The sequence below is a fragment of the Anas acuta genome, chromosome 2, assembly GCF_963932015.1.
Source record: "Anas acuta chromosome 2, bAnaAcu1.1, whole genome shotgun sequence".
In the NCBI taxonomy this organism is placed as follows: domain Eukaryota; kingdom Metazoa; phylum Chordata; class Aves; order Anseriformes; family Anatidae; genus Anas; species Anas acuta.
The window spans coordinates 136,743,775-136,766,142 of record NC_088980.1 but is presented as its reverse complement, the minus strand read 5'-3'; the positions used below and the strand labels follow the sequence as shown (position 1 = coordinate 136,766,142).

At 39.8% G+C, this 22,368-nt stretch overlaps 2 protein-coding genes and 1 long non-coding RNA gene across 9 annotated transcripts in view; 2 read left to right on the top strand and 1 right to left on the bottom strand.

The window, feature by feature from the left end:
- SNX31 (sorting nexin 31) overlaps positions 1-3,361 on the top strand; it is a 29,484-nt gene extending 26,123 nt beyond the window's left edge. For all 4 annotated transcript variants that reach the window (XM_068672371.1, XM_068672373.1, XM_068672369.1 and 1 more), the window contains 2 exons: positions 335-394; positions 3,167-3,361. In XM_068672371.1, the coding sequence (XP_068528472.1) occupies positions 335-394; positions 3,167-3,262 (156 nt within the window). In that variant the 3' untranslated portion in view covers positions 3,263-3,361. The remainder of the gene's footprint in view (positions 1-334; positions 395-3,166) is intronic.
- Positions 3,362-4,648: 1,287 nt separating this feature from the next.
- ANKRD46 (ankyrin repeat domain 46) lies at positions 4,649-22,079 on the top strand. 4 transcript variants are annotated; one of them, XM_068672374.1, is made up of 5 exons: positions 4,649-4,804; positions 12,826-12,973; positions 14,564-14,906; positions 16,224-16,382; positions 20,038-22,079. In XM_068672374.1, exons 3-5 carry the CDS (start codon positions 14,596-14,598, stop codon positions 20,252-20,254), a joined length of 687 nt encoding a protein of 228 aa, XP_068528475.1. In that variant the 5' UTR covers positions 4,649-4,804; positions 12,826-12,973; positions 14,564-14,595; the 3' UTR covers positions 20,255-22,079. The 4 variants fall into 4 exon arrangements, with proteins under 4 accessions (XP_068528475.1, XP_068528476.1, XP_068528478.1 ...); XM_068672377.1 differs by lacking the exon at positions 12,826-12,973 and adding an exon at positions 9,429-9,578 and having other exon boundaries at positions 4,667-4,804; XM_068672376.1 differs by lacking the exon at positions 4,649-4,804 and adding an exon at positions 12,396-12,491.
- On the bottom strand, positions 8,835-19,089 carry LOC137851355 (uncharacterized). The gene is made up of 3 exons (XR_011093131.1): positions 18,952-19,089; positions 12,355-12,488; positions 8,835-9,073 (listed from the first exon to the last, which is right to left on the bottom strand). It is a non-coding gene; the product is annotated as an uncharacterized lncRNA (long non-coding RNA).
- Positions 22,080-22,368: the final 289 nt, after the last annotated feature.

Sequence of the window (22,368 nt, the reverse complement as noted above, 5' to 3'; positions counted from 1 at the left end):
AACATGTTTTTTCATAGCTTTAAACTATAAGTGAAGTTGAAGAAAACACCAATCAATTTCAGAAAAAAAAATTGATTTATTGCATTCTAAGATTATTTGCACTGGAGGTTCAATAAATAATGAATGTTCATCTTCATAATCAAAATCTTCAGCTGCTGATTATACTTGGGTAGCCTTGATTATGAACAGAATTATGAGAAAAGGGTAAATATGCCAGATCATTTCCTACACTGTTTCCACTGGGTTAAACTGAATGCTGATTTACTCAACATACTTTGGGTGATTGGGGACCATTTAAACTTATCCTAAAAGTTGAACTTCTTAATCTGTTTAGGAGACTGAAATGCTTGAATCCATGAAAAACAGTAAGAAATCCAGCATTCAACAGAAACAGGTTAGTGAGAAATTGTTTCCAAAGTGTAAATACAGTGTGTCTTGCTAACTAATGGTATTTAGCCCGATCTGTTTTTTTATGGACAGGGAGACTTGTAATGAATTTAATGGTAATGTATTTGGGTGGGAAAAGGAGCTAAATCTGAATTTTGGAGGAAACATCTGAATAAAAAATTTATTTTAGTTTGATGGACTTAGTGGCCTTAATGACAAATTGTGTTGTTTTTTTTTTTTTTGCAAATGTTTCTGAATGAGGCATTTGAAGTTTACAGAAAGACAGAATGTATGGACAGATCAGGTGTGTATACCCACATGCAGCTGTTGTAGACTACAGCTTGGATTCAGCACTTAAATTGCCTATGCATTCATTTTTTCCATTAATTTGGGAGTTGTATTTTTTTTGCAAAATTTGTTATGTTACATATCTATGTGTGTACATTCCTGTCACATGAAAGATGTAATTCCAAGTTGCACTGGCTGTAATCAGTATTCATAGCTAATAGTTTCTGAATAGCTAAGTGGCTTTAAAAAAAAAAAAGTTGATTTTTTTTCTAACTCATTTGTTGAGTATTAAACAATAATAAATGGAAAGGGAATAATGTAAAGTAAATGAAAATAAATGTCTCTTACAGTGTATAATTAGCCGAGGAGGAAATAATTCTAGCAGAAAAAAATAAATAATAATAATAATCTGCATTCAGGAAAAACAATAATTAAAAAAAAGTTGATATATATTTAGAAAAAGTACATTAACTTCACAAAGCTGATCACCAACAACTCTTTCATAAGCAAATCAACGAACTTGTGTGGTGGGTTTTCTTGCCCTTTTCTCTGAAGTGCTCTGTACTCACTGCTGGAGACTACACGTAGATTCTAGGTTAGGTGTGGCCCTCTAATAAATAAGTTGCAAATGATAATAAGGGAGACAATGTCTGCTGAGCAGACTTGCTGTACCTCTGAGAAAGACTGAAGGGTGTGCTTCAGTGGCCTCACTGGTACAATTTCAGATGCTGCAGGTGAAGCAGCGACTAAATTGCACAGCTCTCTGGGTTTGTGGCAGTTGTTCTGACTTGGGCATACTTTAAAATAGCTCCTTGATTGCTAGCTTTTGGAGCAAGGTGGCTGTGAATGCTCCAGCTGATTTTTTTGTGAGGAGAGCAGTCTTGGAAAGGGCAAAGTAAAGCCACTGAGCTAATTGGCCCTCTTGCCTGTGCAGTGTCTAGCTATTGACATGAAACTTGGCAAAGTAAGAAAATTACAGCTGATAATGAGAATGAATTGTTTGTTAAAGTCGAGGTATGGTGAGGCATAGCATGCCATGCTATCCCTGTTTAACGCAGTGTTTTATACAGTAAGTTTAAACCAGTTAAGTCTAAACAAACTAAGTTGTGCTATTAGACAATTAATATAAAATCTTAAATCATACTTAGTTAACTTCTCCATGATCACAATATTAAGGTTCTTAGGGCTTCTCTTTCCTATTCCTTTCTGTCTGTACAGTGTTCTTGGAAAATGTATTAAAATTGTATCTATGCACATTCTCATTTGGGAAAAAAAACGACATTTGAGTTGTGTCTCTATAATTTTCCCATTAGTATTCCCAAGAGTCTTACAAATCTTTCCTCTGAGGTGACTGAAAGTTTAACTGAATGCTCTCCAAAGGCTGTGAAAACATGCCAAATATTTTCTGCTGACTCATGGGAAGAAAAAATTAACTTTGGTTTTCTTTGCGATCCCATAGCAGTATGCTGTTGCTACTAGATCAGTGGGAGAGTCTGTAAATTCTTGTTCAAATAGATAATCTAGTGCAGCTAAGATTTAAGTCAGATTTAACAGGAAAATTAAGAACAATCCATTGAATCAAGATCAAAATGATTCAACTAGCATGAAACAAGCAGACTTCACAGATAGTGAGGATGTGCTATGGAATGTGCCCATATCTAGGCAACTTTACTGTTATGTCTTCGGAAAGTCTTGAAAAAGAGATGTATGAAGTAATCAACTTTAAAGCATTAGGAAACTGAACCCAAATTTTCATAGATTCTTTGAACTCATTACAACATGGTTGCCATAGCTTTGTGATAGACACTCTCAGCCGGGTGCTTCAGGGACATTTATTTTACACATATATCAAAGTACTTTGTTGCAAGAGGCAGAAGAGAAAAATCTGTGCCAGAAGTTCTCCTAGTACAACAGTAAACTGCAGCTACCTGCAGTGTAAGGATATAGATAGCCTGTTTGCACCTTATAAAAGCAGGGTGGTGTGGTGTTAGGAAGCTTGAGACGGTTCACGGTAGGAAATGTAGGGAATTCTTAATTGAAAACTTAGTTCAGTGACAGCTTTGAGGAGGATGGAACATGATGCATCTATTCAGATTGCCTGTCTAAACTTTTAATTTGTGTAGGTGTCACTGATGCAGCTGTTATGGTTAAAGTTAAGAATATGTAATAACAGTAGTCTATCTAATTTACAAGGTCAAGTAGACAGTGAAAGTACCTGCACAAACGTCCCAGTGGACACTATAATGCCAAATAACACTGATATTAGAACATTTGGGCCTGCCCTTCAATCTGCACCACGTTGCAATAAACCTTAAGAGCTGTTCTTGTGTCTTATTCCAGCAGAAAAATTCTGTTCACTCCAAAATACCAACATAGAGATCATTCATTGTACCTAAATATTATCATATCAGCTTTTCTAGCTACTGTTCATAGTTATCTCTAATTATTGAAATACATACATTCTTTTAACTATTTATTTGTTTTGCTGCAGGTCGTCCATTCGAGTTTTATATCAAGGAAAAGATTCTTGGTTAGGCCAAATGAAGAGGACTGTGTATTTGAGAAAATAAGAGAAGAGGACCTGTGACAACTTATTCTAAATACTCTTTCAAATGAAATATCTGGGTATAATAAACCCATTGTTGAAAGCTTGAATAATATGGAAAAAAGTCTTCAGTGTCATTCTTTGCCTTTTCTATAGAATTTTTAACTCTAGTGAAATATTCTTTTCAGTTAGATGGGTGTTGTCACTCTGGAGACATCTTGCATACATGCTTTTTTTGTGTGATTTATCTTTTTTTTTTTTTTCCAGACTGAAATTGTGGGGAAGAAAGGGAAGGAGATGTTAAGTAGAAAATGATTAGAAAATGTTAAGATAGTAGAGAAGGAAAAAGTATTAATTGTATTGGTTTGTTTCTGTGAGCAGTGGTACTGTGTTCAGTTTTGGGCCCCTCGCTACAAGAAGGACATGGAGGTGCTTGAGCGGGTCCAGAGAAGGGCGACGAAGCTGGTGAGGGGCCTGGAGAACAAGTCCTACGAGGAGCGGCTGAGGGAGCTGGGCTTGTTCAGCCTGCAGAAAAGGAGGCTCAGGGGCGACCTTATCGCTCTTTATAAGTACATTAAAGGATGCTGTAGCGAGGTGGGGTTGCTCTGTTCTCCCACGTGCCTGGTGACAGGCGTGAGTGGCCCTGAGGCACCGTGATGAAGGCAGTCATGGTGCCTCCCCCCGGCCGCCCCGTCACGGCCGCCATTTCCCGCTGCAACCCCAGTGGCGGCCTCCGGCCGGCAGGGGCCGCCCGCGCCCGCTCCGCCGCCCCCGCTGCGTGCCCAGGAGCCGCCGGCGGCCGGCAGGCAGGTAGCGAGGGGGCTGCGGTGGGGCCTGAGGGGGGAAAGGGGCCGTGTCCGTCGGTCAGGGGGCTGGAGGGGGACCGGCGATGTCCGTCGGTCTGTCCGGGGAGGGATCCGCCCGGGTGGGCGCCGGGCGGTGGGGAGGGGGCGCTGGGATGGCAGGGGAATGGAGGGGCGGTGTGAGGGAGCCGGGGGTGTGAGGGGAGAGCTCGCTGCTCCCTGCAGGTACCTGAAGGGAAGGTGTGGGGAGCTGGGGTCGGCCTCTTCTCACAGATAATTAGTGATAGGGCTAGAGGGAATGGCCTCAAGTTGCACCAGGGGAGGTTCAGGTTGGAAATGAGGAGACATTTCTGTCAGAAGGAGCAGCCAGGCACTGGGACGGGTTGCCCAGGGAGGTGGTGGAGTCACCGTCCCTGGGGGTGCTCAAGGAGAGGTTGGATGTGGTGCTTGGGGACATGGTTCAGTGGTGACACTGGTGGTAGGGGGTGGTTGGACCAGGTGATCTTGGAGGTCTCTTCCAACCCCAATGATCCTGTGATAAATGAAATCAAAAAGTAACATGTTTCTGCCAGATGTGTTTTTTGTTAGCCAGCCTCAGGTTGCCTTCGATGAAGTAATTACTGTTTTTAAGGGAAATTAAGTAGTTGTCTTTTTTTGTTTGTTTGTTTTCTAGACAGCAGTAAAAGTTTTGATCAGCTGCTGCACAGGAAATTGTGCTGAAAAGCTAGGGATAACTCCAGAATTAAAGAGAGGATGAGGAACTAACTAGAGACAACTCGTGGTGAGTAACATTGAGAAGAAAACCGTCGAGTCTGGGTATAAAAGGAGCTTATAAAATTAGTTATTTGAAGATCCATCTTGAGATCAGTCTTGTTAAATACTTAATAAAGACGATGATGTAACAATTAGAACCTACTGTTTAAATTTGATAGTGATGAACAAGCTGGGAGGCACTGGCAATATAGAAGAGGGTAACTGCTATGCAGGAAAAAATGGATGATCTCAGGGACTAGAGGATGAAATAAGCATAATAATAACTTAAATAAAATGCAGTAATTTAAAGGACAAGGTTTTGCAGTTGCAAACACTATTTACAGAGAAATTCTTATCATTTTAAAGCAACGCAAATCCAAAATATTTATTGGGTAGTTTCAGAATATGTGATTGTGGAAAAAAGCAAATGCAGACCTGTGATGAACGGGAAAAAGAAGTTACTGTTATCTGTGAACAAAACGCTAGAATGTTTCATACAGTGCTAAATGTTTTCACGTGAACAGGTGAAGTAGAACAGGTAAAGATAAGCCTAAGACAGGCAGCAAAATGAAGAGTCTATATTGAAAGAAATATTTGGCCTCTTTATCTTTGCAGAGCAGAGGCCTTTTTTGCTTTCTATTGAAACATCAAGGTAAACATGGTAAAGGGAATAAACTGAGCTTAAGAATGGTGTTGATACATGAATAATTTAACATAGATTGTACGATGAATAATATGTGAGCATTTCTAGCCATCAGAGCACTGATGTTTAGGAGCATCCTTCCCAAAGATCAAGGAGGAGCAAGAACCCAACAAGTATTTTAGCTGGAAAGTGACTGGTTTTGCTTGCTGCAGGAGGGGGCTAAGCTTAGTGTTATCTGTAGGTATTAGGTCTGTTTTTCTTCTTTGTTTTGTTTGTAAAATATTTTATTAACTAGGACTTGTTAAATGTGATTTTTAGAAGAAATATTTCTACTAATGTTTGCATTCTGTCTAGTACAATTGACAGTCAGAAAACATCACGGGCTGATTGCCTTCTTTTTGAGTTTTGAAGATAGTATCAGAGAGTAAGCTGAGATGAGTCAAAGCCTGAAGCATAGTGTCTGCATCTGCTGTCTTCCTTCCCGAGGAGCAATAGGTTTTCTCTCAGCAGGTTTTGGTATCTTACATGTTAGAGTTGCCTCATCAGCAAGAGAGGGATTCCAAGTGATGCCTTAAGCTGACTGCTGCATTCCAGCTGTTGGTTGTCTCCCCCATGGTCTCACTTGTGCTCCACTTCCAGATGTGTCAGTTCATGTGGACATAAAGTATTTCAGAGGACGTTTCTCTATACACTTCTTATGAAATACAGGATCCCAGATGCAGTCAGCTTTCTGTGAGACCATTCATAGTGTGCCATCAGTGCAGGTGACCAGCTGACAAGCGTGCCTTGAGTGCAACCAAACTGCAGTTGTTGGTAATTATTTGTCACTTACTGACGTTCTGCTGCCATTTATGTCAAATATCACAAATGCTGAAATGCTCAGGTTTGCTTTGCTGTTTAACGATGATGCTCACTAAGCGTTTCAGGGTGGTTTTCATTTGTTTTACCATTTAAAGGTAATGTTTTCTAAATAGGTGGGGAACAAGTTTTACTCTGATCTCATGCAGTACCTCACAGAAGCCATATGTGTACTGTAGGGCTTAGTCATTTGAAATGTTATCAAGAGTAGAAGACAGAAATGCCACTTGGAAAAGTAGCGTGGCTGTATAATTAAAACCAGAATCTTAAGTGGAACAGAGCTGTGGAAACACCAGCTCAATACATTTCTCCCATCCAGTTAACACAGCTACATCACTAGAATTTTACAACATAAAGGAATAAATGTTTTAATTGCGTTGATGGTATCACATTCCCCGGTGTGCTCAAGACCTATTACAGCATCAGATCAGCATAATGCGTGGGGATAAAGGGCAGCCACAGGCTTCAGGAAAGGCTTCTGGTTTCTTGTTTTCCCGTGGGTGGTCTAGAATGCTTGCCTTACTTCTTCACCAGAGAAGTTCAGAGAGATGTATGCCCATCCTTGCTGTGCCCTGATTTGTTAGGGGATGGTTTTGCCTGAGAGCAGACACATTTTTAGAGGTTTGATCTGTTTAAGGCTACTTAGCTTCTGCTGTGGAGTACTGAGGAGCGTTGTAGATGCAGGTGATGGGCTTTATATGTTACTGGGGTTTTCAGGAAGCATTAAAAAAAATATCAGAAACTTTTAAGGATAGTAGTCACTTAGAGCACAAAAAAAAAAGTCTCTTTATGTGCAGAAATGGTTGTGTTGAAAATTTAAAAAGAAGCAAAAATAAATTCCCAAAGCAAGGAAGGTGGCAAAAGGGGGACACATGAGCTTCAGTGTGCATAAAGGTAAGGTGATGGCTTGAGTAGAATAATCTGAATTGTGTTTACATAGTGCTGAACTCATGACCAAAGTGGCAGCTGCCACTCAAGAAAAAGCTTCTTGGAGAAGCCTCTCACCAAGAGGTTTCTCTGGTTGCCACTGTTAAAAGCAGAGTGCTGGGCGGGCTGGATCTGGGTGGGCATTTTTATGAACTTAGGATCAGTCTTTTCAGTGGAAGGGGTTTAGTTTTGCAGGGTTCTGTTCTGGGTTCTAAACTTGGCATAGAAAAGGCAGTGAGCAACAAGGTGATAGCGTTTGCTGATGACAGGAGCAGTAAAGATAAGATCAGCTGTGAAAAACTGCAGATTGACCCTGTAAAACTGAGTAAGCAGACAATATCAGAGCACAGGAAATCCAGTGCAGGTATGCAGAGCGATTCAAATAGGTAGGGTAAAAAGATTCCTGAGCCCTCTGTGAAATCGTGGGCTTTCAGTAACGAGCAATATTTTGTAATTATGGCAAATGGTTCCATTAAAATGTACCCATAGATAATGAAGTCAGAAAGGTAAATCAGATAGTAACTGTTATTGGGGAAAAATATAAAAACAAAAACAAAAAAAAATCTTTTTCTGTGATTGTGTTAATCTGTGGTTCAGATTAACCTCAAAGACTGGGTGCGGTTCCACAGCCTCCGTCCCCCATCTCAGAAAGAACATAGTAAAAAATCATACTGTATTGATGGAGATGTAGAATATGTGGAACAAATAAATATATCAGTTAACAATTGAGCTTTAATAAACTGTTTTTTTATTTACTGTGTGAATATGAAAATTCAGAGCAGAAATATCTGTATCCAGAGTTATAGCAAGAGTTACGTATCTGAAAGCAACTTGGCTTGTCACTGGTATTAGCTGTTGATACAAAAGTATAAGCTGTAGTGAACAAGCAGCACAATAGAGTATTTTAGAAGGAGATTCAAATAATCTGTTATATATAAATGATGTACAAAGTTAGGAGACTTCTGCTCTTTAACGTGACCTGCTTCTGTTCGCTAGCTATTCAGATGGATTTGATGATGCATGCATTACAAAGGTCGTGTCCTCCAAGGTTACATATTGCTAATACACACAGGATAAATAAAATAATTTTATTTTATAAGAAATAAAATAAGAGAATATAGACTATACAATAGTAAGTGGTTTAGTGGCAGCTTCTCGATTGTCAGTTTGCTTTGTTGCTGGAATGAAGCTGATGAAGCTGTGGCTTCTGGCAATTCCTGCTGGAGGCGGGAGGTTTCCCATTTTAGTGAACCTGTCAAACCTGCCATTATCGGAGTTATTGTTTGTCTCTGTAAGGGCTTTTTTTTTCTTCATGGAACAGGCATAAATGCAGGAAAAAAACCTTTATCTTCAGAAATCAAGATTTATACTGAAGTCCTCGTTTTGCTAATATAAGATCAGTGCTAAACAAAGATTTGCTGTCTGTGTGACACAGGAACAACAGTTTGGATTTCAGAATTCATTTTTATCAAGTTTTCAGGCCTTCCATCATTTCTCTTCAATCTCTCTCTCTCTTCAGAAGCCACCTGGACTTGGTCCTGGGCAAGCAGCTCTGGGTGTCCCTGCTTGCGCAGAGGGACTGACCAGATTGGCTCCAGAGGTCCCTGCCAGCCTCAACTTCTCTGTGATTCTGTTTTTCCTTCTCAGGAAATCAGAAAACGCCACAAAATCTACAAAAACTAGTCTGCGTGGGTCTAGAGTTATCTCGTTTACTTCAGTTGAAGAGGAATCTGTCGGTCCACACGGTGGCAGTATTCTTCTAGATAAAAGTGGTGCTCGCACATCTGCAGCTTGCAGCTAGTCCACTTGTTAACAGTGTCTTGGTGCTCAATCAGAGCTGCTTTCTGTTCCAGAAGACTCTTTCAAGATCTGCAACAAATATAAACTTCGATGTGAGTGGAACGAATTCTCTCTAGTTTGTTTAAAAAAAATTAAGAAAAAACTGCGATGAATTTTAAGATTTTCTTGATTGACCTACATTAGCACCCCAAGTTCCCAGCAGAACCAAAGAAGGGATTTGGATAAAGGTTTTTGGAGAAGTTGATAGTTATGACCGATGTGAGGGATTCAGTGACTTCCTATAAAAGCAGGTGTATCCACACCGACCACAAGGATCAAGGAAATACTGAAGTTGTTTTATTGATTCACCTGAGGTGGTTGTGGGGTGTTAGAGTTATAGCACATCTGTTTCTAACTACTATGAATTTGCTTTCCACCCGAATAGTTCTTCCACAGAAGATAAAAAAAAAATGAGCAAGGTTCAGAAATACTTAACTGCACATTTGATAGGAGTGCACTGAGACGTGTAACGCAATTGAACTGCCAGTTGAGTCCAGAAAGGAAAAGACATCTGTGAATCTGCTTGTCGATAAAGGTATTTGGAAAGAACGAGCTCTTCCCTATCGCTCCCTTATTCCGTGTGCATCGATACACAATGAATGTTCTGTGTTATCAGGGGAGGCGTTTTACAGCCCTGAATTGGCATTTTAGCTCCTGTTTATATTTTATCTCTTAATGTTGACGTACTGTACAATGACGAGCAAAGTTCTCAGGTTTTAATGCCATTATCTACTGATCCGTACAAAAGCAATGATTCTGTTATTTTTTCCATTCTTCTCTTGCATCTCCACGTGCCCTGGCTAGAAAGAGGAAAAGGAGAGGTAGGTCTTAAGAGCCTGCTGTGATACCTGAAGTGTAGGAACTACTGAAAAAATAACTAAAGAAGGGAAAATGCCACATAATGCTGTACTGATCTGCTCCGCTGCCTTTTGCAGCAGATCCCTGTTAGTGGAGAAATAAAACTCTAACCCACTTGGACTGAACAGCTGAAGATTTTTAGGAGAAGATACAGAGCTGTTGGTGGAGCTCTGTGTAGATAGTGGTGGCCTTTCCTAAAAAATGATGGTAATTGATCAGATTTTTTTACTATTTTGCATTTTTTTTACATTTTTTTTTTTTACATTTATTCAGTTAAGTGACTTGTGTCTTAGCCTCCATGTAAGAACAGGTGTGCATGAAAGCTTAGCAAGGATTTTCTCCCCCAGCCTTCCCAGAAAAGGAATCAGAATAATATTGTTGGGCTTACAGTTCACCCGGATACATGAGCAATTCAGAGGATACTCGAGCAAGGTAGTCAGTTTTGTTGTTGTTACGATTAAATCACATCATTTTAAAAAATGTTACTGTGTATCCCCAAGAACAGTTTGTGTAATTTTTAAGGTTACTGTTCTATTTGAGGGGAAACTGCCCTCAGAGAGTCGGGGCTGACAGTTGAAGCAAAGCACTCGAGCTGGGCCCTTTCTCATTCATACAAAAACAAGAGGAAGAGCTCAGCGAGCCACTGCCACTTTGTAATGCATTACAAAAAGAGGAAGCTGCCTGCCATCAGGGAGCTGGCAATGCAGGTTGCTGCTGTGTTTGCTGGGGGAGGTGGGTTTGGTCCCTGATTTTGTTTTAGGTTTCCATTTATTGTTGGTGGCAGTTCCTCTGGAGGAAATCTGGCTGATGTTTGGGTTCTAGATGTCGACATGTCTCTCAATATGGGGAAGGCTCAGCGTTGTGTGATCTGATGGTGTGCCATCGATCCGAGGCGTTAATTAAGAACAGTGACCCTCACGTCAGTTTTTCTGAGCATTCTTGGAAATCCTGTCGTTTTGCAGAGCTGGTAAGTCATGGAGCAGTGCCTGTGTGAGGAACTGCAGCTCATCAAGCCCACCAATATTTCTGTGGTGGAAAGACTCCAGTCCTGTTAGCGAATCTGTCTCAAGCAATCTGGCTCCTTTTCCAGGAGCTCTTTGGCAACTGTTGAACTTGGTGAGAAGGCAGAGGCAAAACCACACATTCACTGTAAAATAAAACCATGCATGGTTAGTGCAAATTGAGGGGTAGCTTAAGCAGTAACAAAACTCGCATCTAGCTCTAGGTTTTGAATTCTTCAAGATGACTCCTGGCTTTGGCTTCCACAGGTTTGAGCACATTAGACAATGTGTGTACCACAGCTCTAGGTGGTAGACAGTTGATTTTTAATAGATAAAAGTGGATTATTATCACTTAATACAAGCATTCCTGTTGAAAACAGAACAGTTTGATTTTCTCAGCCTGTACTAAACAGCATGTATAACTGAAGAACTGGCTTACTGCAAAATGTCTAAAATTATTAATAAAATTATACAGTGCTCGGGCAATATCCATGTTGGGTAAATTAAGGGAAAATGTATTCTTATGTTACACTTTCCTAACAAAATTCCTCTTGCTTGGGAGAACATACTTGAATTTTTCCTTGAAGCTAATTTGCTGTCACAGTGACAAGTTATTAACAGTTAAACTTTTTTTTTTTTCCTAAGAGTGCAATGTAAAAGATAAGTTTTCAGAAGGTAGTGCTGTGTTTTTAGGTGCAGTCCTTTACTGAGCTAGATTAATTTAACTCCAACAGCAGTAATTTGTAGGGCTACTCAGGACGCTCCTTTTGCAATGCTTTAGTGTCTCCTTACCGAGTAATGTGAGGCCCTTTGTGACATTAGTGCCTGATGGGAGGTGCACCAGCTTCTGGGGCAATGCAGGCTTCTTTCTGCCTCACCTTCAGAAGCAATGTGAAGAGAATGGATGGGATGCTTTGGATTTTTTTTCTAAACACACCTAATTAGATACTCATTGCAATAAGAACGTTTTTATACATACTGGGGATTTAAATGTAACCGGTTTGCTCATTCAGAAATTTCTAATTAAGTCGACTGTTGTAATTTTTTTTCTGAGTCTTGTGAGGAAATTTTGCAAAATCAGATTATATTTGAGGCAGGAATACATTATTTGGGGACTGGCATTTTAAAGACGGTGCAGTTCATCTTCGTGTGCAGCTCGTATCTGGCATGTATTAGGCAGCCATGTGTAAAACAGAATCGTGTGTGTGCAAAAACCTTTTTTAATCACAAAGCTGAATCGACCCAGATGGTACCGATTCCTTGTGAATGTGTTTGTTTAGTCCGCAGCCTTCAAGCATTAGGAAGGAGGATTTGTTGTTGCTTTATAATTCTTTCTTAAAGTAAATTACTAAGGTTTTGTTTTAGTCTTGTGCACTTCAGTGATGAATTCTAGAACATTTCAGTGATGATAAATTCCGAATTGGAAGTATTTTCAGTTAAACCTCATAATACCTGCTAATCTTCCTGCTTCCTCTCCCGAGAAGACAAGGTGGTGGAGGTTTGTTCTGCTGCTGTTAGCTGCTGTTTCATCACCGTTGTATGAGAAGTGACAGGAAATTCTGCAGGGCTTTACCAGGCCCACACATCTGGTACGAAAACATAAACCGAAGTTTACATTTAACAGAGTATCCCATCAAGTTTCTCAAATAGCATGCTTTGTTTCCAGGCTAATATTCTGCTGTTGATTTATGCTAGGCCTTTTTTTTTTTTTTTTATTAAGCAGGATTAAGCACTCAAATACCACTTCATAAGCAAGCCGCGATCTTTTTTTATCAAGTACAAGGAGGGCTTTATGCTGTTACTGTGCTCGAGCGTTGGAGGTTTCGAAGTTATTTATGGTTTTGCTGCTTTAGGGGAGATTAAGTGCAGAACGTAAAGGTGTCAGTCACATCATACAAAAATTGGGCCTGATTTTTTTCTCAGCAAGGACTGGACTATCCGAGTTGAAGAAGCACTCTCATGTCATTTATGATTTGGGTAGAAAGTGGGCGAGAAAATTGAAATTGCTGCCAAGTGGGAAGCCTAGCTTTGCAACAGCCAAGGTTTTGTAACATACTCATTGAAGATACAGGTATGTTGGCCCTTCTTTGTAGGATTGTAAGAAATCTGTGTGTGTCTGAAATAACACTGCTTGCATGAAATGTTTTATGCTGTGCTGGTGAACTTTTGCTATTGGAGATGGTTGTGGGAAAGGGTGCTTGGGCCAGCGATACACCACCGCATGCTCAAAACCACCCTTAGAGCCTAGGGGAATGTTCTCTGTCTAAAATCATTCCTTATACAGATACCAGGACATAGAAGTTAATTCCCATCTCTTCTGTGTCCAAGACAGGAAAAAAAAAAGTTGTGCATTCCTGCACAGGGAAACTGGGCAGTGCTGATACATGGAGCAGAGTTTGTCCAGATAGGAAATACAAGCTATTAAAGTTTAAATATAAATTATTAACCCCCGCCAGCCCCAAAGCTGTTAATCAGGCCAGTTGTATAAACGTGAAATGACTCCTGTAGGTGCTCTGATCTTGAGTTTGATCTAACACGTGGGGGAAGAGCTGTAAAATCCAGGCTTTATAAACTCTAAAAGAAAATAAAAGAGAGGTTTTAAATCGAATTCTCTGGCTGCTGGCCATGTTTCCGTTCTCGTAGCTGAATGAGTGCACTGGTGTAGAAGGAGACCTTATATAGATGAGAAAATGTAAATCTGCATATAGCGGCCTTGTAAGAGGCTCGTGCTGCTAGCCAGAACACGGCTGCACCCTTCACCCAAAATGCCAGCCTTGGTCAAGTGGGAAATCGTTTTTCATGCGAAATTTCATCTTCTGCTCAAAGGTTATCTAGTAAAATTGCTCTTCCTTCCTGTCACTTGAACTGTGTGGTGGCTTTATGGAGATTCCTTCAAAGGGTTTTCACTAGTTTATAAGTGATTTTTTTTTTGTCTTAGAGGCAACGTGAAGCTTTGCTGCCCAGCCTCCTAGATGTTTTCATTTTTTCTTACTGTTGTCTCGTGCACAATGTTCCTCTTGCATAGTCATTCTTTTTTCTTTTCATTACTGTTTTCAAGTCATCTTTTCTGTGTCCCATAAATCCATAGCATCATCATACCCTCATTATTTGAATCATCCTTAAAATACTCTTCTGCAAAACGTAAGTCATGTTTCATAAAATGTCAATAAATCCATTCTGAAATGACATCCATCTTCCTGATACAGAAAAGGAATTAATCTTTTATGTAATATTAATCCAGAGAAACTGCATTTGTGCTTCTCCATGGTGGGGTTTTTGAAAGGTGGTGTGTCTCCCTTCTTTCAGTTCAGATCTCCAGTGTTTTATACTTTTACTATCAATTCTACCACCTGCCATCTCTTCCTAGGTGAAAGTTACTCACCTGGCTTGCATTTATGGTAGTGATCTTATCACTTCTCTGTAATAAATCTGTGCTACCATTTCCAGAGGTGGGAGGATGAGTAAAAGGAGCTCTTCCCATATTACCAGACAGGAATTCAGCACGTGAAATTAATAGGCAGGACAGGAGGATTTCAGTCAGTTCAAAAGCAAGTTTGCGTTCTTGTTCAGGAACCTGAGAAATCTTCCAAATGAATTTTTAAATTTTAAAATGTATTTATTTGCCTGCCTTCCCCGACACTTTCCCCACTTGTTCTTGCAGGTTTGTCATCTGCTCCAGAGAGAATCAGAACCATGTCCTACGTTTTCGTCAACGACTCATCCCAGACAAACGTGCCACTGCTGCAGGCTTGCATTGATGGAGATTTTAACTATTCCAAACGCCTATTGGAGAGTGGGTTTGACCCAAATATTCGTGACAGCCGGGGCCGGACTGGCCTTCACCTTGCTGCAGCCAGAGGAAACGTAGACATCTGTCAACTCCTGCACAAATTCGGGGCTGACCTGCTAGCCACCGATTACCAGGGTAACACAGCCCTGCACCTGTGTGGGCACGTGGACACCATCCAGTTCCTGGTTTCTAATGGACTTAAAATTGATATTTGGTAAGTTGCTTTTCTCTTTTTTTTTTTTTTTTTTTAAACAGCATGTATTTTATAATATGTGTTCTGTTCCCAAAGCACTGTGTACAAAACTGCTGTGGCTGCAATGCTATATGCAGTACAATTCTTTTTTTTTTTTTTTTTTAAGATATCACTTAATGAAGACACAAAATAAAAAGGCAGGCAAACAATGAGAGGCCATTCCTGCTGGCCGAGCGCAGCAAGCGAAGCAAATAAAAATAGCAGCTGCTGGTGTGGGCTGCTGTGTCTAATTCTGACTCAGTGATGACATTGCTATCCTGGTTTGGCCAGACAGCCAGGTGTGGGTGGTTGGCACCAAAGAAGAAAATCGCATCAACTGCTTGAAAAGAATTTTCTCCGCCGCAGTTCTATTGTTTCAACTGTTGCACTGTATACGACAAAGAAAATACAGTAGATGTGTACCAGTTCATTCCCATACCCCTTGGTGACAATGCTTCCTTTCAGTGGTTTCAAACCCTCAAAATGTGTGACTCAACCCTCCTTTTAAATATTGTTCTTTTTAAATATTGTATTTTCTTTCCTTCTGGCTTCCAGCAGCTGGCGGATGCCAGTGCTCAGATGCAAGCTCTCCAGCTACAAAACAGCGAGCTGTTTCGCTGCACTAACTGAATTATTTTGTTTGTGGAACTTTCTGCATATTTACAGGGCATGCAAAAAAGTTTGTGAAACTTCAGAACCTTTGAGGTTGTTTTTTTTTTTATCTGTTCCCTTTTCACTTGTCCCTCATTAGTGCTTTCAGCTAGTTATTGGCAGACCAGATTCTTCATGGGTTGTGTTTTGTTGGTTTTTGTTTTTGTTTTTTTCTTGCTTCAAGCAACTCTGGTGAAAATCCCTAGTCTGAATGCAGCTCTGGTCCTAGTCAGTATTTAAAAGAAGCAGAGGGACCATCTGTATTTTATTTCATTTTTGCCTCATGTCCTCATATCCACATGGAAAAAGGAGCTATGAAGAAACAGATTGCACAATTCCTTCTTGAAATCAAGCTTCATCTCCAGCATTGCCATAAATCCATGCTTTTTGTTACAATACCCAGGGTTTGCAATTAAATTAGAGTACTAGGAATTTTGATTTTATTTGGAGGAAAAGGAGTTGTGCTATTGCAAACCTAAATATACCAATTCTCTTCTATAGTCAATTATGGTATCACTTTTATAGATGGAAATGACAGAAAATAGTTCTGAGTAGTGAATTTTACACTGTGTGTTATGTGATCTTGCTACAAAATTCCTGTTTTAAGATTTTCTTTTCTTCTCGTGCCCATTCGTGGCATTACTTTAGCAATCATCAAGGTGCAACACCGCTTGTCCTTGCAAAACGAAGGGGTGTAAATAAAGATGTAATTAGACTGCTGGAATCTTTAGAGGAGCAAGAGGTGAAGGGATTCAACAGAGGAGCTCACTCGAAGCTGGAAACGATGCAGACTGCTGAAAGTGAAAGGTATTTACAAAGCAAAGAGAATTATTGGAAATGATGTATGTGTATAATATATCTTTACTAATGTGCTTATTGCTCTGAGATTTTTATGATTCAACTTGCTTGCTTGTTCCTCAGAGCAGGTAATACCAAATTTGTCCTAGTATTATCAGATCAAATCTTAGAATTTAGCAAAATCTCTTTAGATAGGTCAAAGGTAAGGGGGAATAAAGGACTTTTTCTAATCAAAATTCTCATTTTATGGTGGATTTTTTTAAAAAATAACTCATTTTCTGTTACAGACACAAAAATATATATATATATTCTGCCATTTATCGTGAAGTGAAAGGGAAAATGGGGTGAAATGTGAAATGCCAGTATCACACACTGGCCTAACATGCTTTCAGTAAGATGGTCTGGTGCAAGGTGTCCCTGCCCATGGCAGGGGGGTGGAACCAGGCAGGTTTTAAGGTCCCTTCCCACCTAACCCATTCTGTGATTTGGATGAGACTCACTAGTTTCAGAGAGACTCATTCTCTCACAGAAACCCTTGAATTGCTGATGAACACAACAGAACATGGGGCTGAGCTTAAACATGCAGCAGTACTCTCCAGTACTGCTTTTTTCATATATTTGAAAGAAGATAGCAACGTTGTTTTGAATACTTGCTCTCATACTGAATTTATTTAAATTCATGGTTTTTAATACTGTCTAGTAATGGTGATGAATTGCAACCTCTGGGGTTTTATATCAGAAAAAACACGGAGTTCTGTCTCATTGGGTTTGTTCCATTTGCGTCAAAACGTGCGTAGCCTTCACTGCAGGGGAAAATAAAGCTATCTGGACGGGGTTGTTATCTAAATGGAGCAAACAGAAGAGTTGAAACCAACAAATTTACAGAAATCATGCAAAATACTCCCTGAGAGCAGAGTGGAAGATCTTTCCCACTCATCAGGTCACCCCGCTCGTCAGAGAGATTGCTTTGAGCCCTGAAACACAAAATTTAATAGTGTCCAAATTCTGTTCACGTCAAGTATTGGATGTTCTGCAGATTCTTTCTAACTTCCTAAATTTTGCTTAAAGCTGCTTGTCACACGGGCTGCCACCCCAATACACACGGACCAAAGCTCAGCCCCATGAAAATGACCGTTTTTGATAGTGTCCCTTTAATGAAGGGAGCTTCCTTTCTGTTATTTGACCTTCATAAATGTTACATTGTTTAGCTTGGCAAGGAAGTCAGCAATTCTCCTTGGGGAGAGGCACACAGACATATAAACAGTGCGCTACCCAGCTTGTTTGTGAACATGTTTAAAATGTCTGAAATATATTATATTTAGCATAACAAACAACAGATGCCTACAGCAGCACAAGCAAGTGAGCTTGTGGCTGTTTGCTCTGTAAATAAATAATGCCTTTGGAGCAGTTGCCTTTTCAGACCTCCACAGTTTCACTCCTCCCCCTTTGTTTTTTTTTTTCCACATTTTAGCTAAATTTCACTAAGATGAATGACTTCTGACCTTCCTCCCCAATCTTTGCATTGTATATGACCCCATGGAAAATAAATACTCTTTCTGAAAACCGTGAGCTTCCCTTTTGAAGAGCGGTGTCTGATCTAAGGTTTCTGCTTCTTATCTCACGTGGTTGCTGCAGATCTGGAAGCAGAGGCCCAAAGTAGGTTCCCAAATGGGATTTCTTTTCTCTGCCGGGAGGCAGAGCTCTCCCCCTGTGGCCCAGCACAGGTGACCTGTCCCTCTGCACAGCCCAGCGTGCCCACAAGTGCAGCCAAAGGTGAATTTCCACATTGTGTTGGGAACAGGAGCAGCCACCTGCACTACGTGGCACAAGCTCTTCTGTAGGATGCATCCCTGCGGTACCATTTCTCAAGGAGATGTAATTTGTCATAAGGAAAATATCTTGAATATCATTGCTTTTAATTGGGCTGCTATACAAAATACCAAAGTGTTTTCTCTCTACCCTTTTCTATTTAATGAGCAAGCATGTGACCTTTTCACTTCAATCACGTTGCACCTTTATTTAACCTTTCTGTGGTTACGTATTAACTAGTTAGTGCTTAATGAGTGAGTAGTGCTGTTTTCACCAGTGGCTGTCTTCTCTTGAACCCTTTGTTTTGCTTGGGAAATCAGAATGTGCAAGGAAGATGACTAAGTCCTGCAGCTATGGACAAGCTAAAATAGCTTTAGAGCAAAGTAAATATTTTAAAAGCAAAAAAGGCAAGCTGTTTAACAGGCAATTTCTGAAATTTTCTGCCCATGATGCTGCAATACTTCAGTAAGCTAGGGGAGTTCAGGCTAATTATTCATCTATGGCTGTGCTTCTTAAGAAGAAAAAAGACATGGCATGAAATTTTTCTGTGGTGCAAGTTTAGAAGAGAGATTCATAACTGAGACCTCTTTCTGCTAACTCATTTGTCAATTATTGTCACCAAAACCAATAGCATTTATGCAATTAGTTTTGATTTGCAAATTGGTTTTCCCTGCAATGTTTTCTTCTCATATTGCTGGAGGAGATACCCAGGAATCTGGTAACTGAAAGCAATTAGAAGGGGGGAAAAATGTTTTTCTTTTCTGCTTACCTTCTGCTTTGACATCACCGGGTGTGCAGGCAGTTTCACCATTTCCTCTCCGTGCTTGTCAGAGCATGATCCTGTAAACACTGGTGTGTGCAGTCTCACTCAAGCGAGAAGTTGTGGGGCTGTGCAGATGGCTAAAAATCTGCATAACTGAAATCAAGTGGTGAGAACGCTTTCCTATTCTTACTGAGGTCTCTTATACACCAACAGAGAGATAGTTTCCTACTATAAAACCCTCCTGAAACCAGCGAGATAGAGAGGAGGATAGAAGGAGCCACACGGTGTTTGAGGCAACTTGCATTTTTTTTTTCTAATGATGCTTCATGGTCAATCTATCATTCTGATTTTTCTCACTTGAAAGTGAGAGTTTCACTCCCTAATTTATATAAAATTTAATATAAAAAAAAAAAGTCTGACAATTTAAGGGGTCTGAAGGATTGAGAGTGGCATGCTAAGGCAGCAGAGCAGCTGCTGAGTGCCATGTGGCAGAAGAACTACAGCGATACTGATTTAGCTCAACAATCAGAAAGTTTCTGTTTTTTTTTTTTATGTAAATGGATTGTTTTCTCTATTTTTAAGCTAGAGAAGAGGCCTCTAACAAAGAAATGCAGGAGAGCAATAAAGATCTCCACGTAGTTCAGGATCTAAATTATACCGGTCGTAGTTTCCACTTTGTTCAGCAGAGTTTACTTTTAAATTGCAATTTGTTTTTATTAACGAGAGCTGTGCCCCTTGAGGTTTTAGCTCATGCTCCATTAAATTTTACAAAGCCGTGCTGAGCAGGAGTTACGCTGACTGACTTCTGAAGGCTCCTAGGTGGCAGGCCTGCAAGCTCAGAGCAGTTGTACAGATACAAGTAGCACTCTCCTTACACCAGTTAATAAACCATCCTTTCAATTAACTTCAGTTTAGAGTTAGGAGCCTTTTCCTGATCTGCTTTTGTCTTGATTTAGCTGAGGCAATGCGGTAAATCTGCAGGTGGGTTTAGTTTTTAATTTAGAGTGTTTCAGTTGCTCTGAGTAGGATTACTGTCATACTTAAAGGTGAATTCTTTTGCTCTGATGTATTTTTAACTTTAATCCTTTGTAGTGCGATGGAAAGCCATTCCCTCCTTAATCCAAACCTACAGCAAGGGGAAGGAGTTCTTTCCAGTTTCCGCACGACATGGCAAGAGTTCGTGGAAGACCTGGGCTTCTGGAGGGTGCTGCTCCTGATCATTGTCATTGCCCTGCTGTCTCTTGGAATAGCATACTACGTTAGCGGGGTGCTTCCTTTTGTAGAAAATCAGCCTGAACTGGTGCACTGAAGCAAATGAAAAGGAGCTCACTGCTCTTTTCCCTGTTGTCGTCTCATTTTGAACATCTCGGAGTTTTTCTCTCGGTGCAGGCAGTGGCAGCTGTGCATACGTTTTCCTTTTATACTTAGCATTAACCCCTTTGGAAGAGGAATTAATTCATTTCAAGTAAAACACTAAATTCAGAAGCATTCCTAACCTACCTCTGACTTAACTTGCAAGCAAGATGTAGAGGTAATCCTCTCTGTTGATAAAATACTACAATTAGAAAGGGTCTTTCATAATGCATATTAAATTCCTGAGCATGAAAAATGTAACCTAGCACAAAACCAAGTTTGATTTGTAATCCGTATGAAGAGAGGTAAATCTCTTCTTGTGTAATCTTGCGTGTGCTGGAGTTGAAAGAAAAATGCTCTCTTAAAGGTCCCCTAGAAATTGGAATAAAATAATAATGCATTCTGATATATAGACAGTAATAAGCTCTATGTTTGTAGTTCTTTCAGTGCTTCCCCCTTGTTTCATATCTGCTCGTTTATAAGAAAAAGAATGAGAAATAGTTCAAACCTTATTACATCTTTAATGTATAGCTCACTCCTTTATTTATTAGGTTAGCGTAGTGTTTCTTCCCCAGATTAAATTGATGTTGTTAATATCTGTCTGAAGTAATTTTAGTAGAACAAAGCTGGTTGTAGTGCTTTGGAAGTAAAATTGTTTCAGCCTCTAGGGTGAAAATTTTGCCTTTTTGCTGGAATATTACTAAGCAAACCTTTATTTGTAAGGGTGGATACAAAGTGATGTCGGTGTTCTGCTCTGTATATACTAATTCTGTAAGACCACTGTATTAGTGAAATGTGTCGTGAAGGATAACTCTTTTTCCTCCACAAGGACCACGTTGCACCATAAAATTGAATCATTTTCACATTTGTGGAAAGGACCTGATTGACTGGAATTCCTTTCTAGAATTACTTTCTATGTCAGTTGTTTTCAGACATCACTTACACGTTTATAAAGTACTTTGAGTATGCAGAATAAAAATACTTAAAACGTTTATATTTAGGAATATTGTATGAAATGAGATCCTATCCCATTCTGTACTTAAGCTGTGAAATCCTGTGTTTATAAGTAACCTAGGGACATGAAACACTCTTTCATGAAGGCTAGGATGGATGGTAATGCACAGTAGTTGCAGGTTTTTCAATGAAAGCAGATTCTCTCCTTCCAGGCTGATTAGTTATCTAACTCCCTTAGTTGCCATTACATTGAAAATCCCCCTGGATTTGAATTCTGCAAAACTAATGATTTTTTTTTTTAACCTAACCACTCCAGAATTGTTGCTAAATAGAATAAAACATTTATAAAGTTATAAATTACAATAAGTTTTGCTAGAATTAATTACATCTCTCTGTTGTGCTACCATGTACGTTTTTCTTTCTTGTGCATGGGTTTGAGTGAAGAGGATTGTTGTCTGCTTTGCTGTGTGACGGGCTTCACTAACATGGGCCCCATTCTAAATTGCGTCTGAATAATTCTTGATCTCATTTCTTTAGCTAGACATTAACGAAACAATACTTCCCTAGCAGCTGGGAAGCCTCTTAAAATAAACAACAACAAAACAGAGCGTACTCTTCTTCTGAATATTTCAATTATTGTACATATGTTTGTGAACAGAAATAAAAACTCATATCTAAAATGCAGTTACTTTTCTGGATAAGTACACTTCTGTTTATGATGCTCTGTATCCTGAATAATTGCTGTCTTTCAATATGTATTCTCTGTGTAATTTGTAATTGTATTCTCAGTACGGGTGAATGCCAGAAATAAATACATGTAGTAAATATGTTTTGGTTTATCATTACATTACGTTGTAATCCTATTTTACTGAGGATTTTTTGATGGTTTGCACTGATAATAAGCATTTCAGAAGCAGGGAAGTTCTGCCCCAGAGAAATGGAAGCACACTATTGGCCTAAATGAGGTTTTAGAGCACAGTTTCTTCAGATTTGCCTGCTTTATTTTCAGTGTTGTTTTTGCACCACTATCTCTCATCTAAGATTTCAAGTATCGAACATATCATCTAAAGGCCCCTTGAGATTTAAGACTACCTATGAGGGAGGGTACGAAATAAA

What these genes read in the sequence shown, in the direction of transcription:
- ANKRD46 (XM_068672374.1), top strand. Translation starts at nt 14,596, where the DNA reads ATGTCCTACGTTTTCGTCAACGACTCATCCCAGACAAACGTGCCACTG. An exon ending in GGACTTAAAATTGATATTTG is followed by an intron (nt 14,907 to 16,223) that starts GTAAGTTGCTTT and finishes GCATTACTTTAG; the next exon opens with CAATCATCAAGGTGCAACAC. An exon ending in CAGACTGCTGAAAGTGAAAG is followed by an intron (nt 16,383 to 20,037) that starts GTATTTACAAAG and finishes AATCCTTTGTAG; the next exon opens with TGCGATGGAAAGCCATTCCC.